The sequence below is a fragment of the Pan troglodytes genome, chromosome 17 (genome assembly GCF_028858775.2).
Source record: "Pan troglodytes isolate AG18354 chromosome 17, NHGRI_mPanTro3-v2.0_pri, whole genome shotgun sequence".
NCBI lineage: Eukaryota > Metazoa > Chordata > Mammalia > Primates > Hominidae > Pan > Pan troglodytes.
In genome coordinates this window covers 21,115,119-21,136,653 of record NC_072415.2, presented here as the reverse complement: position 1 = coordinate 21,136,653, position 21,535 = coordinate 21,115,119, and the positions used below count along the sequence as shown (strand labels likewise).

Here is a 21,535-nt window from a genome sequence, read left to right as displayed (position 1 = left end):
TATCTTCCCTAGAGATTTACTCTTAGATGGAATGACTGCATTTCATGGTAGCTCTGTAGCCATGCTAACTTCATTTGCTGATGGCAGCTTTATCGCTATTGTTTAAATCACTCTAAATAGGTTCTGTCAGTTAAAGCAATGTAATATCTTTCCTTTCTTACAGCCCAGAGAGTAGACTCCTGTAGGAATATTGGAATATTCAGAATCACTACTTGCAGAGCAGAACCTCATAATCCTATAAAACTTTGCTCTCATCAACCCCTCACACTGCTGACCTACCCTAAACCTTAATGTCCTGATTTGCAAAATGAGGATAACCCTACTTCATTAGGGTTGTTGAAAGATTAAACATGTAACAAGCCTGGAGAGTCAGTGCTTACTAAATGCCCTCCATTATGTCTGTATTAGTTGCCCATTGCTGTTGTCCCTAAACCTAACAGCTTAAAACAACATGCACTGATTATGTCATGGGTTTTGTGGGTCAGGAATTGGGCATGGCTTAGTAGGTCCTCGGGCTGGGGGATCTCTTACAACACTACAACAGGTGTTAGCTGGGCCTGCAGTCATCTCATGATGGAACCGGGGCAGGGTCTGCTTTCAGGCTCCCTTGGTGGTTGTCACCAGGATGCAGTTCCTGGTGGCCTATTGTATATGTGCCCTGAGGCCTCTCTCAGTTCCCTGCCTTGCATCCTCTTCATGCATGGCAGCTTGCAAGAGCAAGCAGGCAAGAGGGAGAGAGGGAGTATGAAAAAAGAGGGCCGCAAGCATCTTTCATTAGTTTATTTATTTATTTATTTAAGACAGAGTCTTGCTCTGTTGCCCAGGCTGGAGTGCAGTGGTGTGATCTTGGCTCACTGCAACCTCTGCCTCTCAGGTTCAAACGATTCTCGTGCCTCAGCCTCCCAAGTAGCTGGGATTACAGGTGCACACCACCATGCCTGGCTAATTTTTAATATTTTTAGTAGAGATGGGGTTTCACCATGTTGGCCAGGGTTGTCTCAAACTCCTGAGCTCGGGTGATCCACCTGCCTCGGCCTCCCAAAGTGCTAGGATTACACGTATGAGCCACCGTGCCCGGCCACCAGTACCTTTTACAACCTCCCCCTTGGAAGTGACATCTGCCACTTTTGCTGCATTCCATTTCTTAGGAGTAAGTCATTGGGTCCGGGCCATATGGGAGTGAATACCAGGAGGCGGGGATTATTGGGAGCCATTTTAGAAGCTGCCTACTGCAATTGTCATGATTCTTCATCCTTTTTTGCTAGACATGCAACTCAAGAACAGTAAAGATTGTCTTGTAAAAAATTGCAGAATGTAGCAATAAAAAATCCAAAGTTTGGAGCATGGTGCCTTGCTTGGTAAGCCAGGTTATTCCATATGATCTGCGAATGCTCCCTCCAGGAGGTGGGTGCCTGTATCACTCATCAGTGACCCATCTTGCCCAGTGAGGAGCTCACACATGTGTTGCTTGTGAAGAAAGGTGGCAAAAAGACAGGTGCTTCCTTGGATAGGAAGTATGATTTAAGTAAGAAACTGTGTTAATTATTATTTTTTTTAACAGTTAAGGCCACATTCTCTATTTCTGCTTAGCTGCACAGAGTTTGTACATCGGGACAAACTGCTCTCTGGAAATGCCAAGAAGCTGTGGGGCTATTATAAGAAAAACGGAACTGAAGGAGTTATGGAACTTGCTCTTCTTCCCCATTTAAAGGTCATCTTCCTTCTTTAACTGATCTGAAGAGTAGGGGAGGAGGTGAGAGTGGTGGTGCGGTCTTCCTTAAGAGCTGGGCTAGAGGAGACATGGAGCCTCTGGCACTTTGGTTTTTTGCTCCTCATAACGTCGGTGGCCCTGGCTTTCCTAGAACTCAGCAGCAGGAGTTTCCTTTGCCACCAGTAGGGTAGGGGAGCCACCACCATTGAGGCCAGAATGCTCAGTGGCTGAAAGATTGCTGAACTTGGGAATCCACCAGATAGGCCAGCTCTGCGAGAATGAGAGAAAAATAAATTTAGCAATAGCAGAAAGGGACAGTATTTTTAAATATTACAAATATTTTCTTATTAGGAACAGTTTCTTTAGGGTGGATGATGTCCCAGCACCAAGACCATCTGTTCTTTTTAAACCTTCATCTCAGAGTCTGAAAAGATCTGGAAAGTGTCCTGGCCTTAACATGTGTCCTTGGACAAGTTGCTTTAATTTCTTCCTTTAAACTTATGCTAAGGCCTAATCAAACACGATCAGAGAGATGAGGAGACAAGGCAACTCAAACGAAAACCTTTCAACAGACAATAGAAGCAGACCCACAGAGAATCTAAAGAATGAGATTATCAGACATGGACTTTAAAAGATGAATGTTTAATATGTTCAAGGAAATAAAAATCAAGATTTAAAAATTCATCAAGGAATCGAAAACTAGGAAAGGAATAAAACAAAACATTTATAACTGAAAACTATAATAATTGATATTAGGAAATCAATAAATAGGGTTATCATATATGATACATCTGTAGAAAGAACTGGAAGAAAATCTCCAAACTCAGAGAAACTCAGAGAGATAGAAAATAAAGAAAAAAATTATATATATATATATATATATATATATATATATATATGGTGAAAAAGTTTAACGTAGGCATAATTGGAGTTCCAGTAGGATAGAAGAGACTTAATGGAGCAGAAACAATATCTAATGTTGTTAGATCAGATAATAGCTGATACTTTTCCATAGGAAGTGCTTAGCTTGGTGCCTAGAACTTTTTATATTGTTAGTAAATGTCAGCTTTTCTCATCATCAATATTATTATTTTGCTCATCTTTGCTCCTGTGGAAGATTTACACTGATGGCAGTTTTATGAGAGTCCAAATCCACTAGGCCTTTTGTTCACCAAAGGTCTTACAGTCCTGGAGCTTCTGCTTCTACTGAAGGCCTGGAGTTGGGGTCACACTGGTTGAAATCTGATATGAAATTAGATTAAGTTTTCCTATGGAAACAATGTTGTCAGTGAATGTGGGTGTCCACTGTAGAGTGCTGTAGCTCAGCAGCAAGCTTAGGAAATAATCATTCTTTATTTACAGCATCAGTTCAATGGAAAAACGCATATTTTAGTTTCACATGCGTAGCCAACAAATGCTCACTTGGAACTCAGCCATCAGCAATCCAGTTGATGGAGTGGGGATTGCCTGTACAATTAGTTCGGTCACTGTCACCCTAACCTCCTGCCTTTGATTCCTTTGTAAAGTTTAAGTCTCATTTGTAAGTGTCCTCACTGCAGGAATCAGGACATAATCTTTTTATCCCCTGTCCTTGCGTACTGCTGACTGCACGTACGGTGAATCAGTGGATGAATTCGTGCATGCATTTGTGCGTGCCTCCTGGAGAGATGGTTTGGCTGGTGAACAGTGCACTGGATATGGGGAATGGGAAGTCTGAGTCTTGACTCCGCCCTTACTAGTTACAGGCCCACTGGGAGAATCCATGTTTTCCTTATGCGGGAATTGAGGATGAAGCCATCTCTCCTCCCCTTGACAAAGGGCTGCTGTGAGGACCAAGTGAGATAAGTGTGTGAACATGGGTACACGGGCTCCCATTTGCACCATCAAATCATCTTGTTTTTGTGGCTTCCATGCCCTTCCTTTCCGCTTATTTTTTCGTATTCTCTGGTAGGATGTTTTACATCTCTCCTGGCCATTTTTTTGTATCTCAAATGTGGCACCTTATTCTCTGTATGTGGGCTTCTGATTCTTTCATGGAGGGAACTGTGGACATTTCCAAGCTATGCTCATTAATGTCCATGGGGCATTAATCTAAATACTTGAGTTCACTTATGCCATGTATTAGTTTAAATTTACTTCTGTAAGGAATATTTTCCCTCATGAGGTAATAGATAAAACGAAGTCTAGTGACTCAGACCCAGTGCAGAACCCACCTTTTTTTTTCCTTTCTTTTTTTTTTTTTTTTTTTTTTGGAGACAGAGTCTCGCTCCGTTACCCAGGCTGGAGTGCAATGCCGATCTTGGCTCACTGCAACCTACGCCTCCTGGGCTCAAGCAATTCTCTTGCCTCAGCCTCCCATGTAGCTGGAATTACAGGCTCTTACCACCACGCCTGGCTAATTTTTGTATTTTTAGTAGAGACAGGGTTTTGCCATGTTGGCCAGGCTGGTCTTGAACTCCTGGCCTCAAATGATCTGACCCCCTTGGTCTCCCAAAGTGCTGGGAATTACAGGTGTGAGCCACCACACCCGGCTGCCCAGAGCTTTTTATTGATACTGTGTTTTCCACAAATAATTCTGTGGCATGGTGTTCTCACTACACTAACAGGCCTGGAGTTGCATTTTCTTGCATTGCTAGCTCAGTTTTTCCTAGAACAGAGTGTGAAGACTGAGATTTACTCTGCTTGAGTGAGATCTGCTCTCTCTACCCCAAAAGGAATCTTATAGAATGGGTGGTAATAACAACAGCACAGGATGGACTTGAGTTTGATAATGTTTTCTGCTTTTATGGCACCTTATTTTTGGTAGTGGTTACTGTGACTTGTAAAAATCAGACCTTTTTCTCCTCAGTGCATAATTGTCCCTCTGGTGAAAAGTGCTTGAGGTGCAGAGGAATTATTTTATACCACCAACATAGTATTTAGGGCCCAGAGCAAACAGGCCCAGTAAGTCTGTAATCTGATAAGCCCTGGAATGGGATCCAGGTGCCAAGTACTTCCGTTCTCTTTGACGCAAAGGGAGGCCTAGACACAGACTCAAGTGAGGAAGGAACTGGAGCTCTCCCGGGAGTTCACTGGTAGTTTGAGGAGTGATGTTCATTGTTTTAACCTCCAGTCTTTGGTCCAGCCAACTGATAGAATACTTCACTTTGGGGACCCGAGACTCTTGTTGGGTATATAGGATTGGGGTTTTCTGTTGATGGCTTTGTAACAAATCTAGTGTAGGGGGCCGGGTGTAGGGGGTGGGGGAGAGTGGGCGGGAGGAGTATATTCTCTTCCCCTTAGGCAAAGCTTCAAAAAAGTGCTTTGTGGGTTAATATGGAATTTGTGCCATATTTCTGTGCGGTTTCTTTGAAATCGAAAAGGGAAGGTGCAGTGCTTCCTGGATTGAGCTTCCTGAGCCCGTTTGTCTTCTGCTCTGAGTTGACCCTGGTTTTGGGGCTGTAGAAAGGGGAGGAGTAGCCATCCAGTAACCCTGGCCTGGATTGCTAAGGCCAGGGCCCGGGAGCTGGGCTCTCACTCTTTCCAGACAGGGCTGAGGCACCCTCCTGCTCCAAGATGTGGAGGCGCCTTCCTGCGTGACCTCATCTCTGCATCTGCGAGCTCCATCTGCCCCCGGAGTGGGTGAGCCAGGCAAGCGTGGCACTGCCCTCATTACTATGCACTGCCTTCGCTTGCAGGCGTCTCCACACAAGGCCACCTGCCTGGCAGGCGGGGTGGGCTGAGGCGGGCGGGTGGGGTGTGTGTGCTGGTGTCCAAGATGCCTGATGGGACCTTTACTTCTTTTGGTCACCTTTGCAGTGAGAACAGTCCAAACTGTTAACCATGCAGACTTCTGCCTGTTTCTCTCTTTATGTTATTTCTTTATGCCCAAAAGGTCTGCTGCCCTGTACAGGCCTCCGGAATTCCCTAACTTAACTCCTTGTCAATGCTGAAGATGCTGAAGACGTTTTAGAAGCATGTGGCTGGGCGCATGGCTCACGCCGGTAATCTCAGCACTTTGGGAGGCTGAGGTGGGGATCGCTTGAGGCCAGGAGTTTGAGACCAGCCTGGGCAATATAGTGAGACCTCATCTCTACCAAAATAAAAATAAAAAATTAGCCTAGCATGGTGGTGTGCACCTGTAGTCTTAGCTACTTGGGAGGCTGAGACAGGAGGATTTCTTGAGCCTGGAAGGAGCAGGTTGCAGTGAGCCGATGTTGTGCCACTGTAATCCAGCCTGGGTGACAGAGTGAGATCTTGTCTCAAAACAAACAAACAAAACCCCAAACCAAAACAAACAAAAAGAAGTATGTAAGCCTTAAAGTCTAAACATTCAACTAAATGGATGACTGAATAAAAAAAATAAATGCAAAAATCCTTGTCATACAGATTATCTCTGATTCCAAGACCAGAAGGAGATGCTGGAATTATCAGTGATCCCCAATGGGATGTGACGCACAGAGTCAGTTCTGTAGTGTACATTATAGGCAAATCATATTCTCTCTCTTTCTGAACATTCTGAGAAGAATGAACTCAAGGTTTGAAAGACTATCATGTATGCCATAATTTTTGTGCTTAGTTTTTTTTCTTATTTAACTACATTCTGAGGAATGGAATCCCTGAGTTGATGGGTCTTGTTAGTGTTATTTCCTGTCCATAAGAATCATGTTGATTTATAATGTTATCAGCAATGTATATCCCTTACCAGTTTACTAAAACACCTCACCACCTGAAGATTTCTGAAAGTCTGCGGAGCAGTGCTTAGTGAGTTTGTAGTGAAGGAGTCAGTAGGAGTATGGTGGATGTCGTGAAGAGAGACCAGAGGGGACAGCCTTTTCTTCTCAGTGCCCACTTTGATCGAGTCACAATTATTCCCTGCAGGGCTGGGTTGAAAAGATTTTAAGGCCCTTTTCACGTTCAATAAGATAATGTGTCTTGAATTGATTACTGATGTCTGCCATGAGAGCAGGATTAAGTAGTCGCGATCTATTTGCCTGGGAGGTATCATTCTTTTTTAGAATTATTGTTTTTATTATTATTATTATACTTTAAGCTCTGGGACACATGTGCAGAACGTGCAGGTTTGTTACATAGGTATACACGTGCCATGGTGGTTTGCTGCACCCATCAATCCGTCATCTACATTAGGTATTTCTCCCCATGCTATCCCTCCCCTAGCCCCCTGCCCCCTGACAGGCCCCAGTGTGTGATACTCCCCTCCATGTGTCCATGTGTTCTCATTGTTCAACTCCCATTTATGAGTGAGAACATGCAGTGTTTGGTTTTCTGTTCCTGTGTTAGTTTGCTGAGAATGATGGTTTCCAGCTTCATCCGTGTCCCTGCAAAGGACATGAACTCATCCTTTTTTATGGCTTCATAGTATTCCACGGTGTACATGTGCCACATTTTCTTTATCAAGTCTATCATTGATGGGCAAGTCTTTGCTATTGTGAACAGTGCTGCAATAAACATACGTGTGCATGTGTCTTTATAGTAGAATGATTTATAATCCTTTGTGTATATAACCAGTCATGGGATTGCTGGATCAAATGGTATTTCTGGCTCTAGATCCTTGAGGAATTGCCACACTGTCTTCCACAATGTTTGAACTTACACTCCCACCAACAGTGTAAAAGCATTCCTATTTCTCCACATCCTCTTCAGCATCTGTTGTTTCCTGACTTTTTAATGATCACCATTCTAACTGGTGTGAGATGGCATTTCATTGTGGTTTTGATTTGCATTTCTCTAATGACCAGTGACAATGAACTTTTTTCCATATGTTTTTTGGCCACATAAATGTCTTTTTTTGAGAAGTGTCTGTTCATATCCTTTGCCCACTTTTTGATGGGGTTTTTTTTTCTTGTACATTTGTTTAAGTTCTTTGTAGATTCTGGATATTAGCCCTTTGTCAGATGGATAGATTGCAAAATTTTTCTCCCATTCTGTAAGTTGCCTGTTCACTCTGATGATAGTTTCTTTTGCTGTGCAGAAGCTCTTTAGTTTAATTAGCTCTCATTTGTCAACTTTGGCTTTTGCTGCCATCGCTTTTGGTGTTTTAGTCATGAAGTCTTTGCCCATGCCTATGTCCTGAATGGTATTGCCTAGGTTTCTTCTAGGGTTTTGGGGTTTTAGGTCTTAGGTTTAAATCTTTAATCCATCTTGAGTTAACTTTTGTATAAGGTGTAAGGAAGGGGTCCAGTTTCAGTTTTCTGGATATGGCGAGCCAGTTTTCCCAACACCATTTATTAAATAGGGAATCCTTTCCCCATTGCTTGTTTTTCAAAGGTTTTTCAAAGATCAGATGTTTGTAGATGTATGGCATTATTTCTGGGGCCTCTGTTCTGTTCCATTGGTCTATATATCTGTTTTCATACCAGTACCATGCTGTTTTGGTTACTGTAGACTTGTAGTATAGTTTGAAGTCAGGTAGCATGATGCCTCCAGCTTTGTTCCTTTTGCTTAGGATTGTCTTGGCTATATGGGCTCTTTTTTTGTTCCATATGAAATTCAAAGTAATTTTTTCTAATTCTGTGAAGAAAGTCATTGGTAGCTTGATGGGGATAGCATTGAATCTATAAATTACTTTGGGCAGTATGACCATTTTCACGATATTGATTCTTCCTATCCATGAGCATGGAATGTTTTTCCATTTGTATGTGTCCTCTCTTATTTCGTTGAGTGGTGGTTTGTAGTTCTCTTTGAAGAGGTCCTTCACATCCCTTGTAAGTTGTATTTCTAGGCATTTTATTCTCTTTGCAGCAATTGTGAATGGGAGTTCACTCATGATTTGGCTCTCTATTATTGGTGTATAAAAACGCTTGTGATTTTTGCACATTGATTTTGTATCCTGAGACTTTGCTGAAGTTGCTTATCAGCTTAAGGAGATTTTGAGCTGAGACAATGGGGTTTTCTAAATATGCAATCATGTCATCTGCAAACAGAGACAATTTGACTTCTTCTTTTCCTATTTGAATACCCTTTTTTTCTTTCTCTTGCCTGGTTGTCCTGGCTAGAATTTCCAATACTATGCTGAATAGGAGTGGTGAGAGAGGGCATCCTTGTGCCGGTTTTCAAAGGGAATGCTTCCAGCTTTTGCCCATTCAGTGTGATACTGGCTGTGGGTTTGTCATAAATAGCTCTTATTATTTTGAGATACATTCCATCAATACCTAGTTTATTGAGAGTTTTTAGCATGAAGTCGTGTTGAATTTTATCGAAGGCCTTTTCTGCATCTATTGAGATAATCATGTCATGTAGTTTTTGTGATTGGTTTTGTTTATGTGATGGATTACGATTATTGATTTGCATATGTTGAACCAGCCTTGCGTCCCGGGGATAAAGCCAACTTGATTGTGGTGGATAAGCTTTTTGACATGCTGCTGGATTCAGTTTGCCAGTATTTTATTGAGGATTTTTGCGTTGGTGTTCATCAGGGATATGGGCCTGAAATTTTCTTTTTTTGTTGTGTCTCTGCCAGGTTTTGGTATCAGGATGATGCTGGCCTCATAAAATGAGTTAGGGAGGCTTCCCTCTTTTCTATTGTTTGGAATAGTTTCAAAAGGAATGTTAGCAGCTCCTCCTTGTAGTGGGAGGTATCATTCTTAATCTGGAGGGATAGGAAGCTTGAAGGCCGCTGCAGGAGTCCAGGAATGAATCAAGTGTTAGTGCTTGGTTTTCACAGATTGGTGGTGCCTAGCGTTTTGTGTGGCAGCAGCCAAAACTTTGTGGTTCCTGATTTCATAATTATAGATTTACATGTGATTAATAAGTGTGACAATTCAAACAGCAGAAGTTGTCATTTCAGAATAAGTGGTTGTTCTCAGAGAGGAATCTCATATGAGGGATCCATTTCCCAGGAAGTAGATGGAACCAATTGCTGGGCATGAGTACCTCTCTAATATCGACTATACAAATGATTATACAATGAAACACTATCTGGCCCACAGGTAGGGTTTTACGGTACTTTATTTCAGGTTCTGGAGTCAGAATCGGGTTTATTCTAATGTCTCCCTGGCAGTCAATAATTTGAGCCCCTTTCATTACTGTTAAGGCTGCAGCGTCTATCTTCAGAGCCTGTCAGGCTATGAGTAACTTGAGCTATGCAACGTGAAACCAGAAAGCACTAGTAAAGTACTTGTGAGTTCTAGAAATTTGACTTTTTTTTTTTTTTTTTTTTTTGAGAAATTTAGGCCAGTGTGGTGACTCAAGCCTATAATCCCAGCACTTTGGGAGGCTGAGGCCGGAGGATCATTTGAGCCTGGGAGTTTGCGTTAGCCTGGCCCACATAGCAAGACCTTGTCTCTGCAAAAAAACCCCTAACATTTAAAAATAGCAGGGTGTGGTGGTGCACACCTGTAGTCTTGGCTACTGGAGAGGCTGAAGCGAGAGGATCACTTGAGCTCAGGAGTTCGAGGCTGCAGTGAGCTATGATTGCACCACTGCATTCCAGCCTGGGTGACAGGGCAAGACCCTCCTTCTTAAAAAAATAAAGGAAAAATGTACACTTAGCAGGGAAGTTGATTTAACCTAGTGAGAGCCTTAAGAGGTTTTGACTAGGACTCAAAAGAGTTTGGTTCTGACTCTACCAACCAGCTATGTGACCTTGAGGAAGTCACACTGTTTCCTCTTTACCAAAACGAGGGGACTGGACAAGATGGCCTGTGGTATTCTCAGAATCTTACGAAATGGAAAAATACATACATAGATGGGTTTCCATCAGTGTGGCCCTAAAGACAGGCCTCTCTGATCCTGTCTCTCTCTTCCAAGGCTCCTTCTTCACCCAGTAGGCTTCATTCTCTTTTCTGAGTCCTACCTCTGTGTCTTCACATGCGACAGCCACTATTACCCTGGCACTTTCCTTGTGTGTGTGTCACAGCCCTAGCGAGTTTCCTGCGGGGAAGGGCAGTCCCAGCGCGGAGTGACTCCTTAGCCTGGCTCCTGGCTTGTCCTCAGCAAACCGCGGGTAGGGTGTGCCCCTGGTGGCCAGCCGAGGAACAGCAGTCGCCCCTGGAGGTCGGGAACTGCATCCACTTGAGCGGTCCCAAGCCACGGGTCAGAGAGGATTCGATGGTGGTGTTCTTTGCCGAAATGTTTCCCTTTCTGAGACAAACTAAAACTTTGTCTATCCTTTCGTCCTGTTATTTCTTTCCTATCAAGTGTGTAAGAATGTACATTTGACAGTGCATTCTAAAAGAGGTGAGAGTTAAAATGTTTTAAAATAAAGAGACAGTGACTTTGTTGTTTGAAAAATCAGTGCTTATATCTAAATTTGAGCAGACTTGCTGCTGTAACTCTTCAGACAAGTTGGCGTTGACGCTTGAGCCCTTTGTAGAGGATGATGAGTAAAGCTGAACATTGAGCATTGTCAAGTGACTTCTTCCCTTTTCCGCCTTCAAGGGCGTTTTGGGGCTGGCCTTGCAGGATTGATTTGTTGGCTGCTTTGAGACTTGTGTCCATTGTTTTGAGCACATCCCTTGGGAGAGTAAATGATAGATTCCAAAGGGGTGCTTTTCAGACCAGTGCCCCCACCGAGAAGATGCACCCTCAGCCCTGTGCCCCAGGGGCACGTGAGGGAACTGAGCAAGCACCTGCAGCCTAAGGAGGAAGGCCCCAGGGCACACAGAAACCAGGCGAGGTTTGTCGCTGGGTGATAGGGTGAGCCTGGGTATCAAGGAATGAAAAAAGGAGCAAATCGAGGAGTTGTCTCCTGAGCTCAGAGGGGCCACAGGTGGGGCAGCCCCATCACCACTGTGTGCTGGTCCTCCTGCCGTGTGCCTGGCCCTGCTTAAGAACTCCTGGAGGCCAGGGAGGGTGGAATGGTATCTCCCTGCCAATGGGGTCTAGCCTGCTGTTGGCATGGGAAAGGGAGGGTTTGGGGAATGCCTGTTGGGCGAGTGAAGAATGAGTGAATGAACGATTGAATGGAAGAGCCCTGAGAAAGAGAATTCCTAAACTGTGATGGAGAAAGGTAGAAATGAGCGTGGTCGGTGTTGGGGAGAGGTCCCCACCCTGCCTCCTTGGCAGTTTGTAGGAATCAGTTGGCCTCATGAAAGTGTGCTGCCTGCTGTAAGGGGCATTTTCCTAATCTTCAAGGGCAGGGCAGGGCAGGCTGTCACAGCTCCTCAGTGTCCAGTTTCTTGGGGGCTACGTGGGCTACAGTCTGGCAAGGATTTGCTCCTCCACAGGGGGTCTTAAGAACAACTGAGATGAAAAGAGTTGTGGTTTGGGGGACTGCGAGGGAACATGAGCCAGAATCCATACTTGAGGTGCAGCTCAGAAATAGCAGCGGCATCGATTGGCATCTCAGGAGCTGATGTTTTGATTCTGCCGTCACCTCTTTGAACTCTGTGCATCGATTAGCACGATGCAGATCAACAGCAGCTTTGGTGCTGTGTTTGTTAGGGCTCAGGGTCAGTGCAGGCTGCTCTCCTTGGGAGGCGAGACCTTCTGGAGAGGGGTTTTCTGATGAGTATTAAAAGCCAAGTCCCCTGTTGCCCCAGGTTTGCTGGAATTGTCCCCCAAACACAGGGCTGAGAAGGAGTAAAAATAATTCAGATTGCCAACTGGTATTTCAAATCCCACTTCATATTTCAGTGTCTGAAGAAAACCACATTTCTCTGAATTTCAACATTTCATCCTTGATCTTTTGGCTTTCAAATTTATACCTTTAATGTAAGAGAACTGAATCAGCTATTTTTTCATTCTCTCGATAAATCACTTGTTCCCATTTTGTTTATAGTTTTCAGAACGCCTCCATGATCCTTCCAGTAGGAACATGTTGGCGACGGTGATCGGTGTTGATAAAGCCTTGGGTCCTGTGTCCTCTGCCCTTCCTGCCTGTCTCAGAACAGCAGCCATTAGCAATTGAGGGCAGATGCTTTTTTCTACTTTCTTCTACTTTTGGGGCAACTTCCTGACTTTATTTTCTAACTCCTCCATGAAATTTTAATTTCTGCCATCATATTTTTAATATATATATTTTTTGAAACAGAATCTCACTCTGTCACCCAGGCTGAGTGCAGTGGCACAATCATAGCTCACTGCACCCTTGAATTCCTGGGCTCAAGCCATCTTCCTGCCTCAGCCTCCCAAGTAGCTGGGACTACAGGCCCATGTCGCTACACCCGGCTAATTTTTACATTTTTTTGTAGAGTCAGGGGTCTTGCTATGTTGCCCAGGCTGGTCTTGAACTCCTGGCCTCAAGTGTTCATCCTGCTTTGGCCTCCCAAAGTGCTAGGATTACTGGTGTGAGCCACTACACCTAGCCATATTTTAAATTTCTCAGAGGTTGGTTGTATTCTCAACGATCTTTTAAAATAACATCCTGCTGTTTTGTGTGTGTGTGTGTGTGGAGGGGAGCATATAAATGTCAGGTATTTCTTAGTGAGTGCTTATATTGAAAAAGTTAAAAATGTAAGTTGAAAGCTCTGTTTGTATTGGGGCTTGTCAACTGCTGCACACATGGCCTTTGGTTAGGGGATCCCAAATATCGGGAACTCTAGAGCTTTCTTTCTCCTACCTAAAGGGGAGCCTTCACTGCTTCTGTGTGGGCCTATCCAGCTTAGGGTGAACAGCACCTGGCCCCTCCCTTACCTGTGCCTGATGTCCCCAAGCCCAGCTCCGTCTGATGCAGGCTTCCTGGAGAGTAAAGCTCTGACCCTGGTTATGTGGCCTGGGGCTCCAAGGGTATGTTGTTGTGTGGCCTTTCAACTGATCTGTTTTCAGCCCTCCGATGCTTGATGTTTCCTGAGATTCTGCGGCATGAATTGACTTGCTTCTTTATTGGCTTCTCTCCCTGCCAGCAGTTTGGTTTCAGCTTCTTCATTCTCAGGGACCGCTTGTCCTCCTGGATTTTGTTGATATCACTTGTCTGGTGTTGTCTCTTCTCCTATCTCTTTGACTTTGTGAATTTGTGTCTTTTATTTCTTAAACCACTTTACAAGGGCTTTGGAAGGGAGTGGATATAAATGCGTGCATTGAATTTCCAGTGTGTAATTGGACCCTCGTCATAATCAGCTTTAAAGAATTATTTAAGAGAGAAAGAACTGAGACAAGACCATTATATAATTAAGCAAAATTTGGAAGTTATTACCCAACCATCAGATTCTACAGAGAAAATGCTAGAAACATAGAAACTAGAATTAATAGGTCTTAAAGGGTGATGCCTAGAGAAACAGATTACGTGTCTTTTGAATGCAAGGTTTTGAACAGAATGAATTCTGTTTCTGCCCAAACAATGTGGTATGTTCACGTACTTCTTCTCTAGAGCCCTCCCAAGATTTCAGAATTTCTGAAAATACATCCATAGTGAACATGTTCATTTTTGGTTAAATATTGTATACATGTCAGACATGTTTCTGAAACTGATTTTTACCATACTTCTTTTCTTTCTGTGAAAGCAATACAATTTTATTATAGAAAATATTGGTGAGAAATAGAAGAAAATATCCCCCCACTCCCTCTCCCAGTCTTATCAACCAGAAATAGCCAGTCGTGTCCTCTGGTAATCTGTGAGGTCAGTTAATCTCACAACCTGTCAGTTAACCTCACAACCTGTGAGTTGCCGCCCTTCATCTTCACGGTTGTATCCTCATTCTTTCCTAGGACACTGGGGTTGGGAAATCAAGCATCGTGTGTCGATTTGTCCAGGATCACTTTGACCACAACATCAGCCCTACTATTGGGTAAGTTCCTGTATGTCGTTCTCCTTCGCGTTGCTTCCTTTCACAGCATCAGAATGGCCACTCTGTCTGTGCCTGAGCCTTCAGGCAGGGCCACAGTTTTCATCCCAGCCAGTGAGAATCAATCCCAGATGTAGACCGACAGAAATTCAGGGACTTCTGAGTATGTGTCCAGGCTTACTGTCCCTGTCAGTCATTTTTTTTTTCCTAGTCAACCTTCCTCATGCTACCTCCTAAGGTCATTTCCTTGATCTCTGAGAGTATTATTCTGCAAATCTTGGCGTTATTTCCAGATGGGAGACGATACGCAGAGCAAACCCCTGATAGTTCTGCTTTAAGTTGCCTGCTAGTAAACCCTGAAAATGCCATCCACCCGTACCTCAGCACTGTCTGCAAAGTCTGTGGAGCAGATTGACTTTCCTTTTCTGGAATTACCTTTTTTTTTTTTTTCTTGAGACTGAGTGTTGCTCTGTCACGTTGCCCAGGCTGGAGTGCAGTGGGGTGATCTTGGCTCACTGCACCCTCCACCTCCAGGGTGGATTCTCCTGCCTCAGCCTCCTGAGTAGCTGGGATTACAGGTGCGCACCACCATGCCTGGCTATTTTTTTGTATTTTTAGTAGAGATGGGGTTTCACCATGTTGGTCAGGCTGGTCTTGAACTTCTGACTGAAAGCAGTCCACTTGCCTCAGCTTCCCAAAGTGTTGAGATTACAGGCATGGGTCACTGCGCCCAGCCCCTTTTCTGGAATTATCTAATGCCAGCATTTCCACTGTCATGTGTGCGGAGGGGTGGAAGTGCATTGTTAAATTCTCCTGAGCTTGGGATGCAAAATTGTTTTCCTGTTCATCTCCCCTTTCCAGTGGGCTCCTTGGCCGCGTGTGCTTTGGCTCTGCTGTTCGGGAAGTGCCTGCTTTTTCATTCTTAGAACATGGCCTCTGCTTATTTTTCACCCTGAAGATATCAAGTCTTTGTAGGCAATGTATGTCTTTGTCTGTATGTTTTGGGAAACCTGTAGGATTGTTGAGAATGGGAGATTGTATCAGAAGTGGAGAAAAATCATGGCAGGGAATAAATAGATGCTCAAGAGTACTTGGCTGATAGGCCAGTAGTTGGAACTGTGTAGCTGAGAAAACCCACATTTTGTAGATTAAAAATGACTTAAAGAAACATACTCATGAAAATATCAAGAATTAGGAAAGGTCTGAGATTTTACCCTAATTGCAGCCCGCAACTTGTTAACAAGTTAGCAGTTGTGACTTGTTAGCCTGACTCAGTTTCAGGGATGCTGGCAGAAGACAGAAGACCCCCGAGTCACAGACAGAGGCAATAGCAATAGCCAGAGTATTCACAAAATAGGGTGACATTAGAGTCAGACACCTCACATGCAGGGGGCTGTGTTACGGGAGCGGAACCCCAAGCTGAGGGAACGCGAGTCTTCTACATGGGGCAGTGAGCACATCTGTCCTCAGCTACAGAGAGAGACTCTCCCCTCCAAGGATGCTTGCTGTGCAGGTTGAGCATCCCTAATCCAAAAACCTGAAATCCAGAATGCTCCCAAATCTGAAACTTTTGAGTGCCAACATGACGCTCAAAGGTAATACTCAAAATGCTCATTGGGATATTTCAGATTTTGGAATTTCAGCTTTGGGATGCTCAACTGGGTAAGTATAATGCAATTATTGCAAAATTAAAAAAAATATATATCCACCGGAAGCGGTGGTTCACACCTGTAATTCTAGCTCTTTGGGAGGCCTAGGTGGGCAGATCACATGAGGTCAGGAGTTCAAGACCAGCCTGGCCAACACGGTGAAACCCCGTCTCTACTAAAAATACAAAAATTAACCAGATGTGGTGGCACGCGCCTATAGTCCCAGCTACTTGGAAGGCTGAGGCAAGAGAAGGTGGTGGTTGCAGTGAGCTGAGATTGTATCACTGCCCTCCAGCCTGGGCTACAGAGCGAGACTTCATCTCAAATAAGTAAATAGATAAATAAATAAATCCAAAATTCAAAATACTTCTGGTACCAAACATTTTGGATAAGGGATACTCAACATGTACAAGCATCCTTGAAAACACAATCCGGAAAAAAGTGTTTACTTGCAAGATGTGCACATTGTGAGAGACCATAAAGAATTGTCTCCCAACATAGGCGCTTGTATGATAGGTATACTTTTTATGGAAGAAATTGGTTTCACTCTGCTCTGAATGTACTTTTCTCTCTCTCTCTCTTCTTTTTCACTTTGTGTGTATGTATATGTGTTTTAATAATAAAAAGCAGAACTCATAAGAGTGATTAACTGTGAAGTATGGTTCCAGAAGATGGAGGAGAGATTTGTGCCTTCTACTTTCTAAACTTTTGTTTAAAAATTTTTTTTAAATAAAATCTTTTTGTAATGACCTTTTTTTTTTTTTTTTTTTTGAGACGGCGTCTTGCTCTGTCACCCATGCTAGAGTGCAATGGTGTGATCTTGGCTCACTGCAACCTCCGCCTCCCGGGTTCAAGCGATTCTCCTGCCTCAGCCTCCTGAGTAGCTGAGATTACAGGTGCCCGCCACCATGCCCAGCTAATTTTTATACTTTTAATAGAGATGGGGTTTCACCATGTTGGCCAGGATAGTCTCAATCTCTTGACCTTGTGATCTGCCCACCTCAGCCTCCCAAAGTGCTGGGATTACAGGCGTGAGCCACTGCACCCGGCCTGTAATGACCTTTTTTAAAGTAAAAAGACAGTGCATACTCATACCACAAATTATGGGCAGTACATAAAAATGACAAGCGTAAGTGTTAAGCATAGGTATAGACATCGTAAATAGGGTAGTTACGTAATTTTGGTCACAATCTCTTGGTCAAAGAAAGTTGCTGTGCCGGCGCAGATTAAAGGGGGAGACACAGGCCGCCTTGTGGTGGGAGGAGCCGTGTGTGCATGGAGGGAGGGTCGGGGATGGATTGCTGGTACCATTTTGGAGACAAACACAGTTGACAGTGTTTTGTCTAGTAAATGCATTTCGGTGGTTTGGAGTTTTAAAAAACTTATGTATTACAATTGACCCTTGAACAACTCGGGGATTAAGGGTGCTGAGCCCCGAATGGTTGAACAACCACCTATAACTTTTTTTTTTTTGAGACGGTACTTGGCTCAAAAGTCTTGCTCTGTCACCCAGGCTGGAGTGCAGTGGCAAGGTCTCAGCTCACTGCAACCTCCGCCTCCTGAGTTCAAGCGATTCTCCTGCCCTCAGCCTCCCAAGTAGCTGGGATTACAGGTGCACGCCACCATGCCCAGCTAATTTTTGTATTTTTAGTAGGAACGGGGTTTCACCATGTTGGTCAGGCTGGTCTTGAACTCCTGACCTCAGGTGATCCACCCCCCTTGGCCTCCCAAAGTGCTGGGATTATAGGTGTGAGCCACTGTGCCCAGCCACACATATAACTTTTGACTCCCTCAGAATTTACCTGCTAATACCTGACCATTGACCTGAAGCCTTATGGAGAACATAGTCAATTCACAAATATTTTGTAAGTGATGTGTATTATATACTGTATTCTTACAATAAAGTAAGCTAGATAAAAGAAAATATTACTAAGAAAATCATAAGGAAGCGAAAATATATTTACTATTCATTAAGTGGAAATGGACCATCATAAAGGTCTTCATCCTCATTGTCTTCACATTGAGTAGGCTGAGGAGGAGCAGGAAGAGGAGGGGTTGGTTTTGCTGTCTTGAGCGTGGGAGAGGCAGAAGAGATCGAATTAGAAGTGGGCCCATGACATTCAAACCCATGTTCAAGGGTCAACGGTCTATGGAAACTCTCTGCACTTTCTTCTCAGTTTTTCTTGTAAACTAAAAGTGCTCTAAAAAACTGTTATTAGTTTAAAAATTATGTCTTAGTTTTTAAAATTATGAAAAAATTTATACTATGTAGAAATATATAAAATAAAAAGTGAAGTCAGAGGATTTTGCTAGCTCTTCAATCCCGTATTCTTCAATTTACATAACCAATATTTAGAGTCCAAAGTGCATGTTAAACATATTTCTTATAGTACTTTCTGTGGACATGCAGGTATACAAGCTAAAATTGAAAACGTATCACACTTTACCTAACAAGCCACAACATACATTCCCAGTCCACTTAGGTCCTCCTTATTCTTTTTCACTGCTGGTTGCCAGCCTCTGGGAAACTGAGTCAGGCTGCCAAGTGATGACTGTTAACTTGTTACTAAGTTGCAGGCTGCAATTAGGGTATAATACAAGTATGCCCCGTGCAATATTTGGGACATGTGTATACTAAAAATTTATTAGTTCTTTATCTGAAATTCAAATTGAACTGGCATCCTGTATTTGTGTTTGCTGAATGTCACAACCCTTACCTCACCCCTCCTTTGGGCTTAAGCCAAGCTGGTTGGGTTTCCGAGTCTTGCAACCAAAGGGACCTCAATAGAAGCAGGCAGTTGTGCAATAGGGCTTACACAGGTGACTCAACTTTAATTGTGACACAGACAAGATTAAAGTCTAATTGTTTTGATTATAAAAGTTCATGTTTGACTGGGCGTGGTGGCTCCTGCCTATAATCCCAGCACTGTGGGAGGCTGAGGCAGGTGGAACATTTGAGCCCAGGAGTTTGAGACCAGCCTGGGCAACAGGGCGAAACTTGGTCTCCACAAAAAAATACAAAAATTAACTGGGTGTAGTGGCATGTGCCTGGAGTCCTAGCTACTTGGGAGGCTGAGGTAGGAGGATCACCTGAGACCTGGAGGTTGAGGCTGCAGTGAGCCATGATTGTGCCACTCTACTCCAGCCAGGGCAACAGAGTGAAATACTGTTCCAAAAAAAAAAAAAAGTTCATGTTCACTCTAAAAAAACCCAAAGAACACAGAATTCATGAAACTAGGAATCTTAATTTACATACAGTTTTTTTTACTCTGTTTTCTACTTAATATATTTTGAACATTTTTTACAGTGTCACATAATCTTCAAAAACATGTTGAAAGTATTTTTTCTGATTATAAAAGTATTATATACTCATCATAAACAACTGAAAATAAAAAAACATGAGGAAAAATATTTTAAAAACCCATAATCTACCTCTTAGAGGTAATTACTGTAAACACTTTGTTATTTTCTTCCAGCCCTTTTCTTGTATAAGTGTGTGTATGCGTTATTTATTCAACATCATTTTGTGAATTTCATGCCATTAAATAGTCTTTAAAAACAATTTTTAATGGTTGTATTTTTCACTTCAGGCATTTAGGTTGTTTAAACACTTTTGTACTTTTATAAATAATGTTACGAGGCTAGACACGGTGGCTCACGCCTGTAATCCCAGCACTTTGGGAGGCCAAGGCAAATGGATCACCTGAAGTCAGGAGTTCAAGACCAGCCTGGCCAACATGGTGAAACCCCATCTCTACTAAAAATGCAAAATTAGCCAGGCATGGTGGTGCACGCCTGTAATCCCAGCTACCTTGGGAGGCTGAGGCAGGAGAATTGCTTGAACCCAGGAGGCAAAGGTTGCAGTGAGACGAGATTGTGCCACTGTGCTCTAGCCTGGGTGACAGAGTGAGACTCTTGTCTCAAAAAAACAAAACAAAACAAAACATAAATAAATAATGTTATGATGTACCTCGTTGGGCATAGATACCCGTGTATACTGCTGATTATTTCTTTAGGTTAAACTCTTAGCAATGGAATAATTTAGTCCAAGAATAAAAATATATTTAAGGCTCTCGATGGATATTACCAAATTGTTTTTCGGAAAGGTTATCTCTGTACCAGCTTTAGGTATTTTTTTTTGTACAATTTTTAACTTTATAAAATTGTAAAAGTTTGTATGATTTTGAATTCTATTCTTTTCCTCTAACTTCAAATGTTCGCATTTTCTCATAGCTTAATGTTTCTTTGTTAACACAATTTTACATGATGGCAGCATGGTATTGTGTGCTGTTCTTTTTTCTTTTTTTTAATTTGAGACAGAGTCTTCTCTGTTGCCCATGCTGAAGCACAGTGATGCAATCTTGGCTCACTGCAACATTTACCTCCCAGGTTCAAGCAATTCTCATGCCTCAGCCTCCCAAGTAGCTGGGATTACAGGCACTCGCCACCACGCCTGGCTGATGTATTTTTAGTAGAGACAGGGTTTCACCATGTTGGCCAGGCTGGTCTCGAGCTCCTTACCTCAGGTGATCCGCCCACCTCGGCCTCCCAAAGGAGTTTACAGACGTGAGCCACCGCGCCCAGCCCTGTTCGCTTTCTACCTCGTCCCTTGCTTTTCCTCTGGAGTCAATGTTAGGCTCAGCCCCTCCACTCTTATGTATTGTCTTCTTGATATAATTTAACTTCTTGATTTAAAAATTGATGAAAATTTTCCCTCTGGCATTTTGGGAAAATGTTTTCAAACACCAGTTGCAGAAAAATAAAGCTAGTGGGAACACTTTCTAAGTGACACATGCAGTTTTCCTGGAAGATGGCATAAATGGAACACTTTTAAAACGTTTGAGTGCTTTTCCAAAAGCTGGTAGATTCGGTGGGCTGAGGAACTGGCTTATATTAATATATTTGTTTTATTCAGCCTTCACAGTGCTGTAAAGACTTTAAGCCAATAGAGAATCAGGAGACTTGCACGTAATAAACTTGCATTCCTGGTTTCTCTTGAAAAATCAGTGGGTTTGGAGCCCTGGTGCCTATTCCCATGTGGTGGGAGCCAGCCGGTGCCACTCTGCATGGGTGGCCAGGCCTCCCGGCTTCATGCCATTGCCGCTAGGTATTGTTACTATTATGTTCATCAGTATAAACGTTCACACCTAGCCTGCTTCACTCATTTATATGTCCTGCCTGGTCCCTAGACATTTCAGTTCCTGGCCCTGGCACTGCCTTCTTGGCGGTAACCCTGCTGGCCGCCCCCAGGCCCAGGGCGGTTAGGGGACTTGCCTAGGTGCACACAGCCCGTGAGCAGCCCACTCATGGCTCACACCAGTGAGTCCACTCTCAAAGCCCACCCTTGTTCTTCCCACTGGAATCACACGACCATTGGTACAATGCCATGGGCTGTAAAATGCCATTGCTTCAGCATTAAAAGAGTTAATTCTTATGGCCTCTCTGACTCACACTGAAAAACCTTGGCTCTGCTATTCAAGCAGATTGCATTAACATCTTGAGTGTGTGTGTAT

The 21,535-nt window shown here is 43.4% G+C and overlaps 1 protein-coding gene across 1 annotated transcript in view; it reads left to right on the top strand.

Moving 5' to 3' along the window:
• Positions 1-21,535, top strand: part of RAB31 (RAB31, member RAS oncogene family) — a 153,595-nt gene that overhangs the window by 52,679 nt on the left and 79,381 nt on the right. The window contains exon 2 of the mRNA XM_523865.7: positions 14,297-14,376. Coding sequence (XP_523865.3) covers positions 14,297-14,376 — 80 coding nt within the window. The remainder of the gene's footprint in view (positions 1-14,296; positions 14,377-21,535) is intronic.